The sequence below is a fragment of the Pholis gunnellus genome (genome assembly GCF_910591455.1).
Source record: "Pholis gunnellus genome assembly, chromosome: 24".
In the NCBI taxonomy this organism is placed as follows: domain Eukaryota; kingdom Metazoa; phylum Chordata; class Actinopteri; order Perciformes; family Pholidae; genus Pholis; species Pholis gunnellus.
The window spans coordinates 9,050,626-9,067,175 of record NC_136551.1 but is presented as its reverse complement, the minus strand read 5'-3'; the positions used below and the strand labels follow the sequence as shown (position 1 = coordinate 9,067,175).

The window sequence follows — 16,550 nt, the reverse complement described above, 5'->3', positions numbered from 1 at the left end:
AGAGAGAGAGACGGATCATGTGTGGCCCAGTGTGTGAAAGTATGGGGAAAATGAAAAGGGACAGCAGGAGCCCTGAGAGGAGGGTGCCGCACGGCTGATAAAGGAGCTTATGAAGCTGCTCCGCATGACCCGCTCACACACATACACACAACACAGCGTGACATGACACCGATAACAGCTGAGATAGATTTGACCCTTCTAAAAACAGTCTGCGGGGGGGGGGGACGAGACACAGGCTGAGTGAAAACACAGAAGCGGGATATTATAGAAAGAAAACATGGTGTTTCGCATTAGGACAGTTCATGGAAAGAAGCCAGGACCCGAGGGAGGCAGTATTGCCCTGAACTATGCCCGTACAACTCCTCCATTTGGGGGGGAAGCCAAGAACAACAGTCATATGGAACAATAGAGCTTAATTGAGAAGATGATGTTCCACAGATTTAGAAAGCATATTCAAGCTCTTCGTCAAAGACAAGCTGGGCATTGCAGGAGACTGTATACGCAGCGTAACCGTGGAAAAGATTTAATGTGAAACAGTGATCATTTGACAAGACTGTCAAAATATATCAGTCGGGGTTAAAGAGAAGGAGAATATATCAGCAGGGCTGCACTTCAGCTAGTCACGTTCAGTGTTAAGTACACGCTGTCCATATTTGGTGGACAATAGTGGAGCAGCACTGCCTGAAACTATTTTAAGCAAAAATGAGCCTCCATTCAGCTACAGCAGTAGAGACATGGTTTCCTGTGCTGATCAGTGCATATTTTACTGTGAATGAGGTCACAAGGTCAGCAATCAAAGGAAATCAAATTACTTGTAGAGATATGAAACAATAAATCAGTGATGCAAGTTCTATTTTGATCCGTTAAAGACAATTAACTTCAGCATTATTCCATATTTTACCACTACAAAAGAAAATCAGATTTCTTAAAGTGATTAAACTCTGTGATTAGAGAAAGAATTGAATCTGTTTGCAAACTAGCAGGATGATATCAAACTAAAGACAAACACAGTACACACACAGAAAGAGAGGGCTTGTACCTAGAGCAATGTATCCAACCAAAGGTTTCACGTGTTACTGGCTGCACATCTAAACACCTCTGTGTATTATAGAGCCACCATATTGTCCCAATAGAGGAAGATTAAATTATTGAGACTTGCTGGATTTTCTTTTACTGTATTGTGCCTCAAGGAAAAGGATCCTTCCCTAAACTGTGTTTACTGAATACCAAAACATGTGTATGATACCCGGGTGTGCTTAATTTGTATAGGGTGGTTTAATACACATATTTAATCTGAGTATCTGAGAGTTGTAATTGAGGTAATTTGCGATCGTCCAATAAATTACCCGCAGGTTCTCAATACTTTTCATGTCATGAACCCCTAAATGCACACAGATGGCTTGACCCTTGTAGGACCTACTTTTTCATATGAAAGTGGAGATTATGAAGATAATGGTAAAAGGGGTTATTAGAATTGGGATAAACACCGGTGAATTACAGTAAAAATCTGTTTCACATGTGTGTTAGGCAATACATGGAGACCTGTAAAGGATTGGGGATTTTGGGGATTTTGGGACTGGGAACCTATATTCATGATGTAAATCATACACATGGCCCATACAGACAAAGGCTTCCCCTAGTCAAGGCATGTGTTGCTTTATTGTGGAAATGTTATGCATGCTAGAAAGTACTACATATATGTATTACATCTAATTTACCAAATGGAACAAAAGCAGTTTGGTGGTAACTGCACAATGAAGGCAAATTAGTTTAATGTATACTGACATCTGCTGACCAGTTTCTGAAATTACACTACTAGTACGGCATCCGTGAGAGACCATTTCAACTCATTGAATTGCATTTTCCATGCTGCCTTCAGTGCTCTGTGAAATGTCGGATAGGTGTTTTGCCTAAATACATTATCAAACAAAGCAAAACAATGCTACACAGTGGATGAAGATAGAATGCATTTATGTATTTCTTTGACTAAATTTAGCATTGCACTCACTCATAAATGTCATAATAATATGAGGAATTTTTAAAATCGTGTTGGTTTTAAATGAATTAAAAGTGTTGATATTGTGATAATTCACATACAAAAAATTACATTCGTGATGTTCAGCTTCAAGTTTGATTTTGTAGTGAATTTGTATTGCAAAATAAAAGTTTTCTGTTCTGTCGAGGCAATCACTACCATATTCAACGAACCAGTGCTGTTCCCACAAAGCTCGATAGGGGAAATTACGAGCAGTCTATGAAGGCATCAAGTAGATGTTGCATTTATCCCGCAATAGCGCCACCCCTCCAAAGTGTGTTTCTGTGAGACATCCCTCGCAGAAATTTTGGAGAGGAAAGGGTTAAGGAGTTTATAGGGTCCAGATTGATGCCCCCTTTCCCACACGTCGCCATGAACAAATGAATTCGCGGGGCATTAAGTACTCATTTCGCAAAGGAGAACGAGTCCTGTGCTTTGAACCAGACCCCACCAAGGCTAAAGTGTTGTACGACGCTAAGGTAATATATCGTATGCGTAATTTAGCTCTTCGGTGTTTCGTCTTTTGCCAAACGAATACTTTATATTGGAGAAGCAGGGCAGTTTGTGTAAAGTGTGGGGTATATGAATACGACGACCACGTAGGCCTCAGATAAACAACGTTAGCTGTGATATAACGTCAACCGTTTCTCCATTTTTTCCGGGTACGTTCGATTACACATGTTTCTTCTTTAAGCGCAAGATTATAATCTTAGTAGGAGAGACAACTGTGATATGTTGTTGCGTGATAAAGCGTTGCAGCCACAACTATCACCAAGGCATGTAATAAGTAGTTATAGCTGGCTGGCTATCATTCAAAGTAGTTTAACGGAAACACCTAATAAACAAACGCACCAACACTGACCGTTACTGTAGCATTTACTTGTCTTGCTGTTTCACTCCATTCCACGGTAGCAACAAAAACATTGTAAACGTGTTTAATGCAGGCAATGGTGTTGCAGCTTAATTCGAGTTTAATTTTCGTTAACGTTATGTGCGCAACGTCGTTTTTAGTAGCCTGCTAGTTAGCAAGCTAACGCTAATAGAGGGTTTGTTTACATCAACGCATAGCCTGGCTATTGCTAAGCGAGGCAAGCTAACAGTTAACATTAGCTGAGTTGCATTGGTGTAATAAGCTTCAAATGTTTCATTTAAGTAACGTTGGCAAAACTACCGTTACAAGGTAAACTGCCGAATTATCACATCATAGTTCATGAGGTTATAGGTTATGATAATGACAGAATAGACCCTTTTTGGAACAGTGATGCATTATGTAAAATCGTGATTTGAACAATACGTCTGAGATTGTATTAATGTGCAAGAAAAACCTATAATATATAATTTGCAAGAAAAACTGATATTACTATATACTATAAGGAACTGAAAGTATAAGTCTCAAAGCATGGAACTACTCAAAGAGCATGCTCAAGAAAAGTAGTGAGTAAATGCCTCTGCTGACACTACCTGAGTTTTGAGTAAAGGCACTGTCCTTCAAACCACAGGAGCCTTGAGCAAGCAAGACTCTTCTCATTGTTTTCTGTTCCCATCACAGGTCCTTGATGTGTTGATTGGTACAGATGAGCATGGAAGAAGAATCCCAAAGTACCTGATTCACTTCAACGGTTGGAACAGAAGGTAAGATGAGTCCCTGTCACCTCCCTACTTACATATATCATACTCATTGTAGTGTTTATCATTGCAAAATGTCACGTTCATCAACTTGTGTAATGAAATCGATATGAAACACTGCCTTCAACCCATGCAGGTCTGTGTGATGTTTTTTATTTTCTAAATGTGTGTGTTTGGGTAGCTGGGATCGTTGGGCTGCAGAGGATCATGTCCTAAGGGACTCTGAGGAAAACCGTAATTTGCAACATAAACTGGCACGCAAAGCTCTAGGTCGCATGTAAGTTCATATTATGTTCATTCATTCAACCATGCAGGTAAATGCCATCAAAAATGTTTAACCATTGAGAATACTTTCTTGCATGTGTATCACTTGGGTCTCTCTAAGTAGAGAGAGTAGCGTGAAAAGTTTTACTGTTGATTTCCGACATGCGCAGCGCTGTCCGTGAACATACTGTACATGACACCTGTAACTCAAACCACAAGTCCAGTGCATGTCAATGTCTGCTCTGTGTCCACATGCTTTGGATTCGACCTTTCTATTAGTTTGGTCTATCTTTAGACGAGACTGATACAGATGGTGTGTGTGTGTGTGTGTGTGTGTGTGTGTTTTTTTTTTTTTTCCTGGTGGTAGGAAGAGAAAGGGATGGGCCAAGAGGCGGCGACGTCAGTCTGGTACTAAATCTTCACTGAAGACTCTCCCTAAGGAGGACGACAGTGATGACGCATGTGAGAAATCCTCCTCTGCCTTTTGTTGTTTTGCTCCCAGTCTCCCACAGCAATCAAATTAATCCTTCCGAATTTATCCTTCTAGGTTTGATTTCGTCTTCAGGGAGCAGTGACGGGGACGACTCTGACCCTGAATCTTCAAATAGCGGGGAAAGCACCTTCTCTGAGGACATTAACAAAATGGTGAATTGAACCAGCTCAGTTTCCATCTAAGACAATGGCACATTTAGACCGAGATTTACATTTTAGGCCTTTAGCTGATGCTGTTATCTCGACCAACTTGCAATGCAGTGAGTGCCACCGGAAAATTCCCTGTATTTCCCTCGTAATGTCGTAGCAGACCTGTGGTCTTGCAGGTCAAACATGTTCTCGATTATTATTCTTATTAGTTTGTTGAACCAGTATTTTTCTGTAAATTGATTTATCCAACACTTGATAAACCAAACAGAACTTTTAAGGCCTTGACTTCTGTCCTTAGCAAAGCACATCCTCTTAGTTTCTACATACCGTTGACCTGAAGGTTCATATCGTGTGTGTTTCAGAGGGTTGAGCCCGACATTAATGTTAAAAGGGAATGTGAAGAGAAGATCGTCCATGTGGACCTCAACATCCCCGATGTCCTGAAGAAGAAACTGGAGGACGACTGCTTTTACATCAACAAGAGGAAGAAGGTACATGCAGCAGATGCTAAGCAGTGTTACACATTTTGTTAAGATACCGACACTGGTACTTCTGGTAGGCATGGGAAGATATTGAACTGACTCGAGTCTTGTCCATGTTTTTCTCTCCCCAGCTGGTCATGGTTCCCTGTCAGATGAATGTCGTGCACATCCTCGAGTCCTACGTCAAGCACTTTGCCATCAACAAAGCGTTCATGGCCAACGAGCGGTACCGGCGTCAGCAGAACACCACACAGAACAGCAGCCCGCTGCCGGTCCCTCCAGAGAAGAGGTGAGCCTGCGCACGCTTTGAACAGAGTGCGATGGAAACGGATGCGCTTTGTCCAGCGTAGACCATCTGTTTAGGCAACAAAGTTTGTCATCGTTTCTCCCCATATTCATATATATTATGGTTCCCAGTCATATGTCTACCAAATCGTTGATGTTATCTTTTTAATTGTAGGATTAATTTCTTCGTCTGGCCCAGCTGAGACGGCATACATGATTATGGACTTTAACTAATCCTTACATTTCCTTTGTGTAAAGTGAGGAGTTGTGTAAGGAGATGGTCGACGGCCTGAGGATCACGTTTGACTTCACCTTACCCATGATCCTCCTCTACCCCTGTGAACAAGCCCAGTTCAAAAAGGTCAGCTCCTCCAGGCTTTTCCTGGCCGTCAATGAAAGCTCCCCCTGCTCCAGCAAGTAAGTGTGCTATGATGAATCAAGTGTCTGTTGTTTCAGAAGCCACTGCTTGGCTGTGATAGACTGTTGAGCTCCTCCATCAAGCTGTACGCCTTTTTCTCTCCCGTTGTGTCTGAAGCGCCCAACGAGAGCGCAGCCCGAGCCCGTTGAGCCTCAACCCGCCCACCCCCCAGTCCACAGACAGCCAACCAGCACTGAGCGACATCTCTGCCACCACGCCCACCGCCACAGTCCCCACCCCGAAGCGCCGGCGTCACCCTGACATGGACTGTATCTCATTCCAGTCCCAGTCACTGAGACGCTCCACCAGGAACACATCTGGAGGCGACCGGCCAGCTGAAGGAAGCAGTGGAGGTAATCACTTTTACTGGATTTGGTGGGAAATGATCCAACAGGGTCTTTCATCTAAAGAAACTTCATCTATTCTTGTGTGCTTCAGTAGTAATATATGTTTTTTTTGTAAAGCATGTTGTAATAATAATTTCACTTGTGAGCTATTTAGGCATGTATTGATAGAACGTATGTAATGATTCAGGTGGAGGCAGTGCTACAGCATCCCCGCAGCTCAAACGCCGTTTGGTCGACACCTCATCCCAGCCCAAGTTCTTCCTCAACCTCGAGAGAAGTAAGACGACAGTCTGTTAAAGAAATAGGACAGAAATATTACAACCTTTTTGTATTTGTAGTAACCAGTTTTGCCCAGTAGATGGTGTCCTACTTCTTTCCTCTCACATTTATCCCCTTTCAAGTACCTAAGAACTAGACTTTCCTGAGAAGAAGTTTGTGCCCTCAAAACTTTGTGTTGCTTGCATTCATTTTTGCTGTCGTTGGTATATTTTGTCAGCGATAAGCGACACAGCTTGAAATGTATCTGTAAACATGTTGTTGTTTCCCGTTACCCAGAAACCCCAGTGCACAGCGGCTCATCTTCCCCGTTACCCTTGACGCCAAGCAAAGAGCGAAGTGGGCCTTTCTATGGCCTTGAGAGCCGGAGAAACAATGAGCTTAACGAGGTGATGAAATTGTGTGTGAACTGTTATCTGGATAGGAAACAATTTCATGCTCAAGGGCGCTAGGGTAGTTACATAAATGGCCTCCTTCATTGAAGGGAGAGAAGTTAAGCAACCGTTTGATCCTTTTTTCATTAGTTATCAGGAGTCAGCTCACGTGGTACCTCAAAGTGTCTGTTCAATGCTTCCTTTTACTCCGTCAACCAGGTCCTAAGCTGGAAGCTGACTCCTGATAACTACCCTCTGCATGACCAGCCTCCTCCACCCTCCTACCTGTACGGATCACAGCACCTCCTGCGGCTTTTTGGTTGGTGTCTCTTATCATTTAGCTCACACTGGTTCACTTGTCTTTGGTGATTTCAGTGGTTTGATTGTGGTGAAGCATTCTTGTCCCTTTTGTGCAACTTCTTCATAATCCCATGGTCGCTGTCTTGCTTTGTTTCCAGTGAAGCTTCCTGAGATCCTGGGGAAAATGCAGATCCCAGAGAGGAACCTCCGAGCCCTGGTCAAGCATTTGGACCTCTTTCTCAGGTATGTGATTATTGTGTTCAAATCAAGTGTATCCGTATTTTCAGCTTTACGTGTACGAGGTCTCAGAGGTAAGTGCTTTAGTAAGCAAGAGAGGGACAGCAACGATTTCATTAAAATGGGTTAAAGAGGTTTCAAGTTCCTTTGCGCTGTGCAGATGGGAAAGTACCAATCTTTGGGTCACTCAGGCCTAAAGGCTAACAGCTCCTTCACTGAAACATTCAGGCATAATGTTGATATCTCATCCCCTTCTGTAAAAGTGGATTGTGCCGTCAGGTGGAAAGAAACAGTGTTAAATCATGTATAATTTCCATGGAGGATGAATCATTAGAAAGACGAGGGGCTGCATTCAATTAACGGGACATAAAGTAGGAAGCACTTTGACTTAAAATGCTTCTTGGTAATAACCTGCACGGTCCATTAACCACGGTTCGACCTAGCTAAGCATTAAAGCTCAATAGTTACTGCCAGCGTTGAGCTGCAAGAAGTTCTCATTTCACAAAGATCCTGGAAGCTATCAATCTCTAGAACACCCTTGACAAATAGTTTACTCCGGTAGCCTGCTAAAAAACAAAAGCAAGAAAGAGTAAGTAAACGAGAACATGGTGGGACGGAGGGGAGGGAGAGATGGAGTGAGAAAGAGCATGTGTTAGAGGGAGGGAGATGAGTGGGCGTTACACAAGCGCGGGAGTCTAATCTTTAAATCCTCCCCAGCGATCTTCAGTTCAGCCGGTCCCAAACCTGGGGGATTTAGGTCCTCTCATTCTCTAATCAAACACACGCAGTACCGTCTTCCTGCCACCGAGCAGTGCTGTGGAGCAACACCTGAACTCACCACGGAGTGGGAACGGGGACAGACCCGAGTCTGAGAGCCAAAATTACCTCTGTTCCACTACTCAACCCCAAAAATGTATATAAATAAATAAACTGCAGCTCAGCACTCAGTGCCATTAAAATCACGAGGTGGTCCTCTGAAAATAGCCACGGCTGGCGTTCATGTCGGTTTGTGGGAAGAGAGTGGTGTGCAGTGTGATTACAGCATTCAACTACATATGTGATGCACTGATTTTTAGTTTTCTCGCGGCGGGACAGAAGGGCTGTAAAGCGGCATTGTCAACACAGGACTGTAACACTCCACACTAAATAGAATACCAATACCTCATTCTTTTCAGCAGCATGAGCAGTTTCTCTTGCCAAAGCACATATTGCAGTGTCATCAGGAGTTGGAGGAGAAAGTCTTTTAATCCACTCCAGTGGCACTGGACTGCAAATCACTGGTGCATCTCTTTGCACAGAATATTATTCTGTCAAATGGCACAGACAATAACTTGCACGAGGAGTGAAGTGCTTCAAAGTAAATTACTTTTGCGGCTTCAATCTCCTCTACAGCTCTGTGATGAACTATAAGTCGCTAAGACGGGCATCGATGGTGTTCAATACAGAAAACACAGTTTCTCTCAGGAACTACTTCATATTTTCGCCGTGTTGGAGACTCTGCAGGACACTGGACACAAACTAAAACACCGATGTCTTTTGGGAAAAGCCTTGATGCCTTTTACTCTGAAATCAGCCCCGTGGCAGATTGTGCAGAGCGGGGCGAAAAACTGATTGATGTCGCAGAGACTGAAGTGCAGTGCATTCTGGGCTTTGGCCACAGTTGATCTCTCACTCTCCCCTTTCTCCGCAAGAATGATTATGATTAAGTGTGTGTGTGTGTGTGTGTGTGTGTGTGTGTGTGTGTGTGTGTGTGTGTGTGTGTGTGTGTGTGTGTGTGTGTGTGTGTGTGTGTGTGTGTGTGTGTGTGTGTGTGTGTGTGTGTGTGTGTGTGTGTGCACACGTTATGCTGATTTACAATGTGTGTGCTGAAGCAGCTCGCCTTGTGTTATTACTGATCTAACAGCAATAAAGATTAGTACAAGCCTACATCTCTGGAATCAAAAGAACCCAAAAAATAAAATAAAATCAGATCAATAAATATACATTAAAACCTGTTCGTTGCTTCTCAATGAATGTCATTGAATCAACTTTTTTTATTTGGAGAATTGGGCTTAAATCAACTTAATTTCTATGCTCCCCTTTGATTCACTCACCGTGTGGTGCTGGCATGTTCCCTTTACGGTCCCATTGGGTTGTCTTGTTTGTTATTCGTAGTCAAAGCGTTCTTAAGTTCTCCCCTGATGAGGATAATTTGTTTGCATTGAGATTAGGAAGGCCGGTGGAACTAAGATGAGATGGCAAGATTTAGAGGATTTGGCTGAGTAGCGGATACTAAGAAGATTCCGGATTAGTTTTCCCCGCTACTGATTAGATGAGGGGGGGGGGGGGGGGATCTTTCACTCTTCCCTCTCTGACTGCTGGTCGGTCATTCTCATGTTCTCTGTCTGTCCGTCAGAGCGATTGGTTCTCTGGTGGCGATGGTATAGGATGGATGAGGGGGCTTTGTGTCTGACATATATACCCCCAGGCAGAGGGCAAGGGGTCCAGGGTTTATGTGGAATGAGCCAGGGATTTCTAGGAAAACCAGAAGTCGTGACAGTCGGACGTGACATTTGAGATGCTTTCCTTCTTATAGCGTTTTTTTGCTTTGTGTAAGCAAATCGTGTCGGATGACAAACTTATTTTGAGTGTTTCTTGTGAACACTGAGGGCTTCCGAACGTTGTCGGAGTCAAAACCATCTCACCCGATTTCTCCCTCTTGTACTTCCTTTTCCCGTCCTCTCTTAGGTTTCTGGCAGAGTTCCATGAGGATTTCTTTCCAGAGTCCGCATACGTGTCGGCATCGGAGGCCCACTACAACATGAAACAACCGAGGCCGATTTATTGAATGAGACGTCGGCCATTGTGCTTTCTCTCCCATGCTTGTCTCTACCCTGACCTTCCCTCCAGCTCGTCTAGACCGACCTGTCTGGGCTCGTGTGCTGAGGAATAAATAGCAGCTGTCTCCGGAGTTCACCCTGTCCTGGACCAACCTGCCTTCTCCTCTGGCCTAACATTAGTTTTTCCTGCCGCTGGCTTGTGGCACTAGTTGCTTCTGCCATGCCACTAACCCACGCCCATGCTTTGTCTGTGGGACCGTCCTGCATGTAAAGGCACCCTGCTCTGCTTTCCTCATTGTCATCTGCTTATTTGTTAGCTGGCCTACACGTTTTAGGAGCAGGCTAAGGTTCGGAAGTTCTCTAGCCTCTCAGCTTTTAGAGGCTAACCAAATACAAACGGCTTTGAATCACTCAGCTGTGGAAGCAGACACACACACACACAGTGTGTGTGTCCCTTTGTCACCTGCTCAGACTTTACCGCTCTTCACAGCCTCAGTGTTTTGGGACCTGTTCATAGAAGGGACACGGACACGGATTGATAATCTTCCTGTTCTAAGTTTGGATAGTCTTTAGGGCACCGCTGGTTTGCCTGTTTGGTAGCTTGGCTCCTCTTTAGTACTGACTTTCTGTCAGCGCTCCCCAGCAGCTCCGCCAGTGATCCTCATCTGGACTTGGTCCTCCCGTCCCAGAGGTGCTTCGCTGCGCAATTCTAAAGTACTGACTCTTAAAACACTTTGAATCAGGAATGTTGTTTTTCCTGTGGACTTCTCTCTGTAGTAGTACACCTTCCAGTGTCCCTGAGAGATTGTCTTAGTTCTTGGTTTGTCCTGCTTCTCATGTTGTCCTGTCTGATAAATGTCGAGCTGATTATTATTTTTGCCTGTTCCTCTGACGGTGGCTGCCTTCCAGCAAACCGGATGATGAGAAAGTGAAGACAATAGTCTGTGTACAACATAACTGAGACATTTCATCTTATTACACAGTTAAAGACCTGATGCTGTTCAGATTGTTGTCTACAAGCTTAGTTCATTGAGCACCAGAGAGATTAGACAATCACTTGAACGGGTCAGAACACATTGAGCATACATTTATGTGCAGCGTAACAACTGATGCCATTTGCTCAACAGTTTCTTTTGTAATAATCATTTATTAAACAAATGCTAGGAATGACTTAAGAATGCAACAAAAGCGCTTGTTATGGTTTCTCGTCATGACATTGTGGAAATGTAAATACCTGTTGGTCAGTATGTTATTTATTTGTCTTTGCACACCACTGGATCACCCTGTTCATGTTCGTTGAATTGGTTTTACAATATGTGACATTACTATGTGTAATACAATGGTTCTATGTTTCCCGTATTGTTTCTTTGAACTCTGTTTTCTTCAGTTTAAATAAAGACTTCATCCTCTTCACATATACTTGAAGCACCATGATTGTGTATGATTATTCCACCGCAGCTGATTTCAGGGATGTCACTTGTACGATCTTGATTGATGTGCGCTCATTTCTGCGTCTTATCCTGCTTTTGTTCTTTTCCCTGTGAGATGAAAACCTCACAAAGCGCTCCTTCATTAAAAGTTCCATGTCGACAGAGTTTTATCAGCTACCTTGACCTTCCATGTCCTCGCACTGTAGCCGATTTCAAACTTGCACCCTGGACATGTTTTTGCCACAGCGTGACCTTTTGAGTCTGCTGTCCTTGTTAACACAGCTCCTCTGTTTGTCTTTGAGCTGCTTGAGACCAAACCTTATTGAATGTAGTGGTTCTCTTTTAAACAAACTTTGCACACTATTTAATGAAATCTGATTCCAAAAAGAAAGAGAGGCGACGTGGCAGGACAGATCTGTTGCGGTGTGATACGGCTGCGGTTCCCCCGGTGAGCGTTAGTGATGAAGGTGGAATTTTGACCTAATCAATGTACCCTTGTCTGCTGAAGATGGATGGGAGTCTTCTAGTGCGTGTTGTTCTAAGAAGAGGGGGACAAGTCTGGCAGAGAAATGGGGCACGATTGGAACTGGTTGTCTTTGTGCTCTCCCTGAAGACAAATTGTCAAACTATAAAGCTACAGAGTGTAAGAGCGAGCTTTGGGAGGCATGCTGTGCGATCAATAATATATCTCCTGGTTTTATGTCTACCAGTGTAACTGTTGTAGCTCTGCCACTTGGAGAATTTCATTGACATTCATCATAAAACTCTTTGGAGTGCATTAGTTTAACTTGGCATGAAGGCTGGATGTACGGGGAAACCAGCGAGCCTGGCTCTGTCCTAAAGCTCAAAAATCAACCTAGCAGCACCTTTTATGGCTCACTATAAATACATAAGTGTTCATTAATTAGTTCCAGCACATGACTCTGTAAAACTGTTTTACATTTCTGTTTGTGTACACATTAAACAAATGGGATCTAGCTTGTTAATTCATTAGCGTTAGTGGTGCTGCCAGGTTTTTGAGGTGCACCACGGAAGCCGTTTCACCCTGCTAACAGTCTTTATGCTAAGCTAAGCTAATCATCGCCTGGCTCGAGCCTCATAGGTAACTTACAAACGTGGGTGTGCCATCAAACTTCTCGTCTAACTAAAAAATCTCTAAATCAAAAACATTGAAGAAGTCTTTTCCAAAACCTAACCTAAGTAGTTTTGTTGCCTAAACCATATTGACAGCAGGCCAGACTTTTACAAATTATGTGATTTGTTGGCCTCGCTTCTGGTGCAGTTGACCTATAGGTGCACACTTGGATACCCTAAATAACGGTGTTACATACCTGTATACTGTATCTTTACAGTCTGCAGAACAATGCTCTGAATCTATTCCCAGTGTTCCGTCGGGAGGCTGGCTAACCTGGCTTCCCCATTTCAGGGTCCTAATAGGCTTTAGTGGTGAGCCATAATTGTATTTGGACTGGGTCAGACTTCTGGTAATGAACTGCTCATCACTGCAACTCGAGACGGCACTCTCCTTCCTGCTGCTATCATGTAGCCACAGAAGCCACCAGTACAATCCGCCCCATGCATCTCCAATCGATTTCCCGCCGCGATCCGCTTACCACATGATTCAATTGTTGTTGGGGGGTTGGGGGGGCGGGGATGTAATGAGATGCGAGCCATCACCTCGTAAGTGCTGCTGCCTGCACCTTTCACCTGATTCCTCTTCTCTCGTCTGTGCTCACCTCCCCTTCCATCTGCAGCCGTTGGGTGCTATCTTTCCATCGCACTCTATGGTTTAGTGTCTGGCTTCCTCTTCAGTCCCTGAGTGGTTTTCTTTTCCTGCCCTCACATCCATATCGCCGTCTCTTTTGTCTAGTGTTTCCCCCCCTGATTGGTCTTTTTGTCTCTCCGTTCCTCTCGTCACTCTGTTCAGAACTCTTTTTGAGGCAGAAGAGAAGAGAGTGAAAAGCCAGACGTATCTCCTTCCATTGCATCATCTCATTTTGAAGTGTTTTCTGCTTCCCATTCCGAGCTTTTGCTTAATCCAGACATCGTTTGACGCATTGATCTCCTTACCCGTCCTCATCCAAGTCCTCCGTCAGTTTTCCTCTTGTGTCATTCATCTTCCTTCTCCAGCTTTTCGCCCCCTCCGTTTTCATTCCTGCGCCATGGACCTAGGAGATGGATTGCAAGAGGAGAAGGTGGACACCAGCTCCTTTGCCTCCTCTGACTCTTCTTGGACATCATTTGACCTGAGCACTGACCTCACGTCAGTCAGCTCTGACCACGTCTCGACCCCCCCGGCAGCTCCCGGCGGCTGCAAACCGTTCGAGGACCGGCACCCGAAGAAGCCCTGTTCGGTCAACTTCTCTTCCGAGGCGCGAAACAGGCAGGTTGCATGGAGGGAGACGTCTTTTCTCGGAAGCGATGAGTAAGCCCATTATTGTAATAACTAGAGAATTCATCAGCGACGAGGTGAAAACACTCATTGTATCTACATGTTGGATTACAGACAGATGGCTGCATGTCAAGTGTCCTTGTAAACAAGACACTTTATTCCTGTCACTGTCATGTGACTCCGGCGGTAAAATGCATGCATACCATTCAAACTGCATCTTAGTCTTTTCATTGGATTGACTGCTCTTAAATATCACCTCTGCGTCATGTATTACAGCTGTAGACTACAAAGTCGTGTAATGAGTCCCTTGATACAAACACGAGGAGTGATCAATATGTTTTCATTAAACCCGCCAATATCGATATGCAGTTCTGCATATATTTTGAGCAGGCAACTGATCCCCCGAGTCATTAAAAAGAGTGACGTTCGGGTCAGGCGTGTTTTGCTCTTCCCCCATCTGGTTGAGAATTTAGCAGCAAGAAAAATAACAGTAACCTCTCGAGAAATGACAGAAGAGAAGGGGATTAAAGATCTCTTCCAATGGTACGTGAATGCTCGCGCTCTCACTGAGACTTAGCTTTCAGCCCACAGTGGCGATGATTATCTGTTTCATCTGGTTTTAATCACCAGTGGTTCCGTAATGGGAGTCTGATTCCCAGTGGCAGGACAGCGAGGAGTGGATAAAACAAGCGCTGCATTAGTTTAGATAGAGACCATAAATCACCTCTGCTTGAACCCTTCAGGGAATCTCGGTCTCCGGGCAGGTGGGAGAACTCTGGGTGTTGTTCATCAAGCCTTTCTTTCTTTCACCCACCATGGCCTGATGCATAGAATTACTCTGCCACCAACAGAAAAAAGAACCGTCTGAGCATGCTCACTGGCTGACACTCTCGCCGTGTCTTTAAATCACCCCTAGCTCCCTGTGGAGGGTTCACTATCTTTACACAGGCTGATTCAACTTTGGTTGAGGAATATTTCACAGCTAGCTGAGGAATATAAATGCATTTTGCTCTTATTATCCGTCTCTGTCAGTAGCTGCGTTTCCAACTTTAAAATGGAATTTCTCACATTTCTCACATTTCTCACATTCAGGTGTGGAGAAAGACGTATTGGAATGTAAATCTCTCTAACAATGCAACCATTTTTGCAGAGCACTGTTACATAAGGGCTCCTCACATTGTGATAACACTCTCTATAACGCCCGTGTCTATAAAGCATATGACTTTGTTTTATTTTGAAACATAAACTTCATACTACAATGTTGTTTAGCCAAGCTAGCTGTTTGCACCTGCTTTCAGTGTCTCTGCTAAGCTAAGCTAATTGCTTTGAGGCTCCTGCGTCGCCGGTGACCCTCCACTCTTTCTCTTGCCTCCTTCACGTCTCCTCCTCATATTCCTCCACTCTCCTGTCCTTGTGCCGATGTCTGACTCAGCGACGCGCGGGGAAACAGTTAATGTTCTTCTGCCGTATTTAAAGTCTAAAAAGGTTACAGCGGTCAGCGCGCTAAAACCCTATTGGCTGGCGCATTTAGGGAAGCTTAGCGATGATTGGACCATCTGGAACAAGATGGGCTGCCTCACGTGAGAATAATAACAAAGATGATGATCATAACCATCTCTGAACATGCATTGCTGTTTCATTGATTTTCAGTTTTTGCCATTGCTGTGCTGTATTTTTCAGAACTAAACTTGACAAAAAGTAGAGTCAGCTCCTGGGAATCACAGCACAGAATGAGCTACAAAGATGGGGAAGAGGAAGACAACTAGCATGAAGGACTTTGAGGACTTGACCTCATCCCCACTCTTTCGGATTCACACCTTTCATCATTCCTCTTCTCATTTTGTTTTTATACCCCCCACTTTATTTTAACAGCTTCACAACTGCAATTTTGTTTTTCATCACCCCACCCCCACTGACCCAAACATAAAGTCATTTTGCAGCAATTGTGGTTATTGTTTTAGTTGGAGCAGAGAGGCGCAGCGCGATGGCACACTGAGTCATGAGCTAGGTAAAGATGTCTCACATCTCATCCTCCGTGTCTATATCATGTAATTATTTCATTCATTCATTTCAGACTATTTCTAGATTGAACTTCAGATTTGTATCCATTTTACCTCCTGATGGTACAGCACAGATCACGTATTGCACCGTCTCCATATTCCAGCGCCTTCTGTGTCTCATTTCATCTGATGCAGAGGCTGCAAACGGTTGGATCGTCTGGAGAGTTTTGGACGAAGTTGTTTCCATCTTGCCGGGCAAGCGCAGAGTGTGGCAGACAGACATTTTCACAGTTGGGTGGAGGCCCCCTGATCCGAACCCTCCCACTTATCTTACTGCAGTAACTGCATTTTCTACTTTTCCCAAGCTCTGTGGTTTTGACATAACATTCGAGAGGATTTAAAGTCATGCTTTAGTTTGATGCTGTGCAGCCTGTAGGACGGCCGCCGCCTAAACCCACATACAGCGTCTTTCCCAGCCTAGATAGATACAAATCAACATGATTGACACTTGTTCATATTTCATTTGAGGGCATTAAGATGTCAGTGTTTCATGAGCTCTGTAGCCTGTAGAGAATATTCACAGCTGGTATAGAAAACGTTCTCTACTCCATCATGGTAGAAAT

General features: G+C 44.0%; 1 protein-coding gene across 1 annotated transcript; it reads left to right on the top strand.

Moving 5' to 3' along the window:
* Nucleotides 1–2,355: 2,355 nt before the first annotated feature.
* LOC306715546 (MSL complex subunit 3-like) lies at nucleotides 2,356–11,513 on the top strand. The gene is made up of 14 exons (XM_079185944.1): nucleotides 2,356–2,514; nucleotides 3,585–3,667; nucleotides 3,843–3,938; nucleotides 4,293–4,387; nucleotides 4,473–4,570; nucleotides 4,930–5,058; nucleotides 5,181–5,338; nucleotides 5,593–5,751; nucleotides 5,870–6,105; nucleotides 6,287–6,376; nucleotides 6,655–6,764; nucleotides 6,969–7,068; nucleotides 7,208–7,292; nucleotides 10,014–11,513. The coding sequence occupies exons 1-14, from the start codon at nucleotides 2,416–2,418 to the stop codon at nucleotides 10,111–10,113; spliced, it is 1,638 nt and encodes a 545-aa protein (XP_079042070.1). The 5' UTR covers nucleotides 2,356–2,415; the 3' UTR covers nucleotides 10,114–11,513.
* The last annotated feature ends 5,037 nt before the right edge of the window (nucleotides 11,514–16,550 follow it).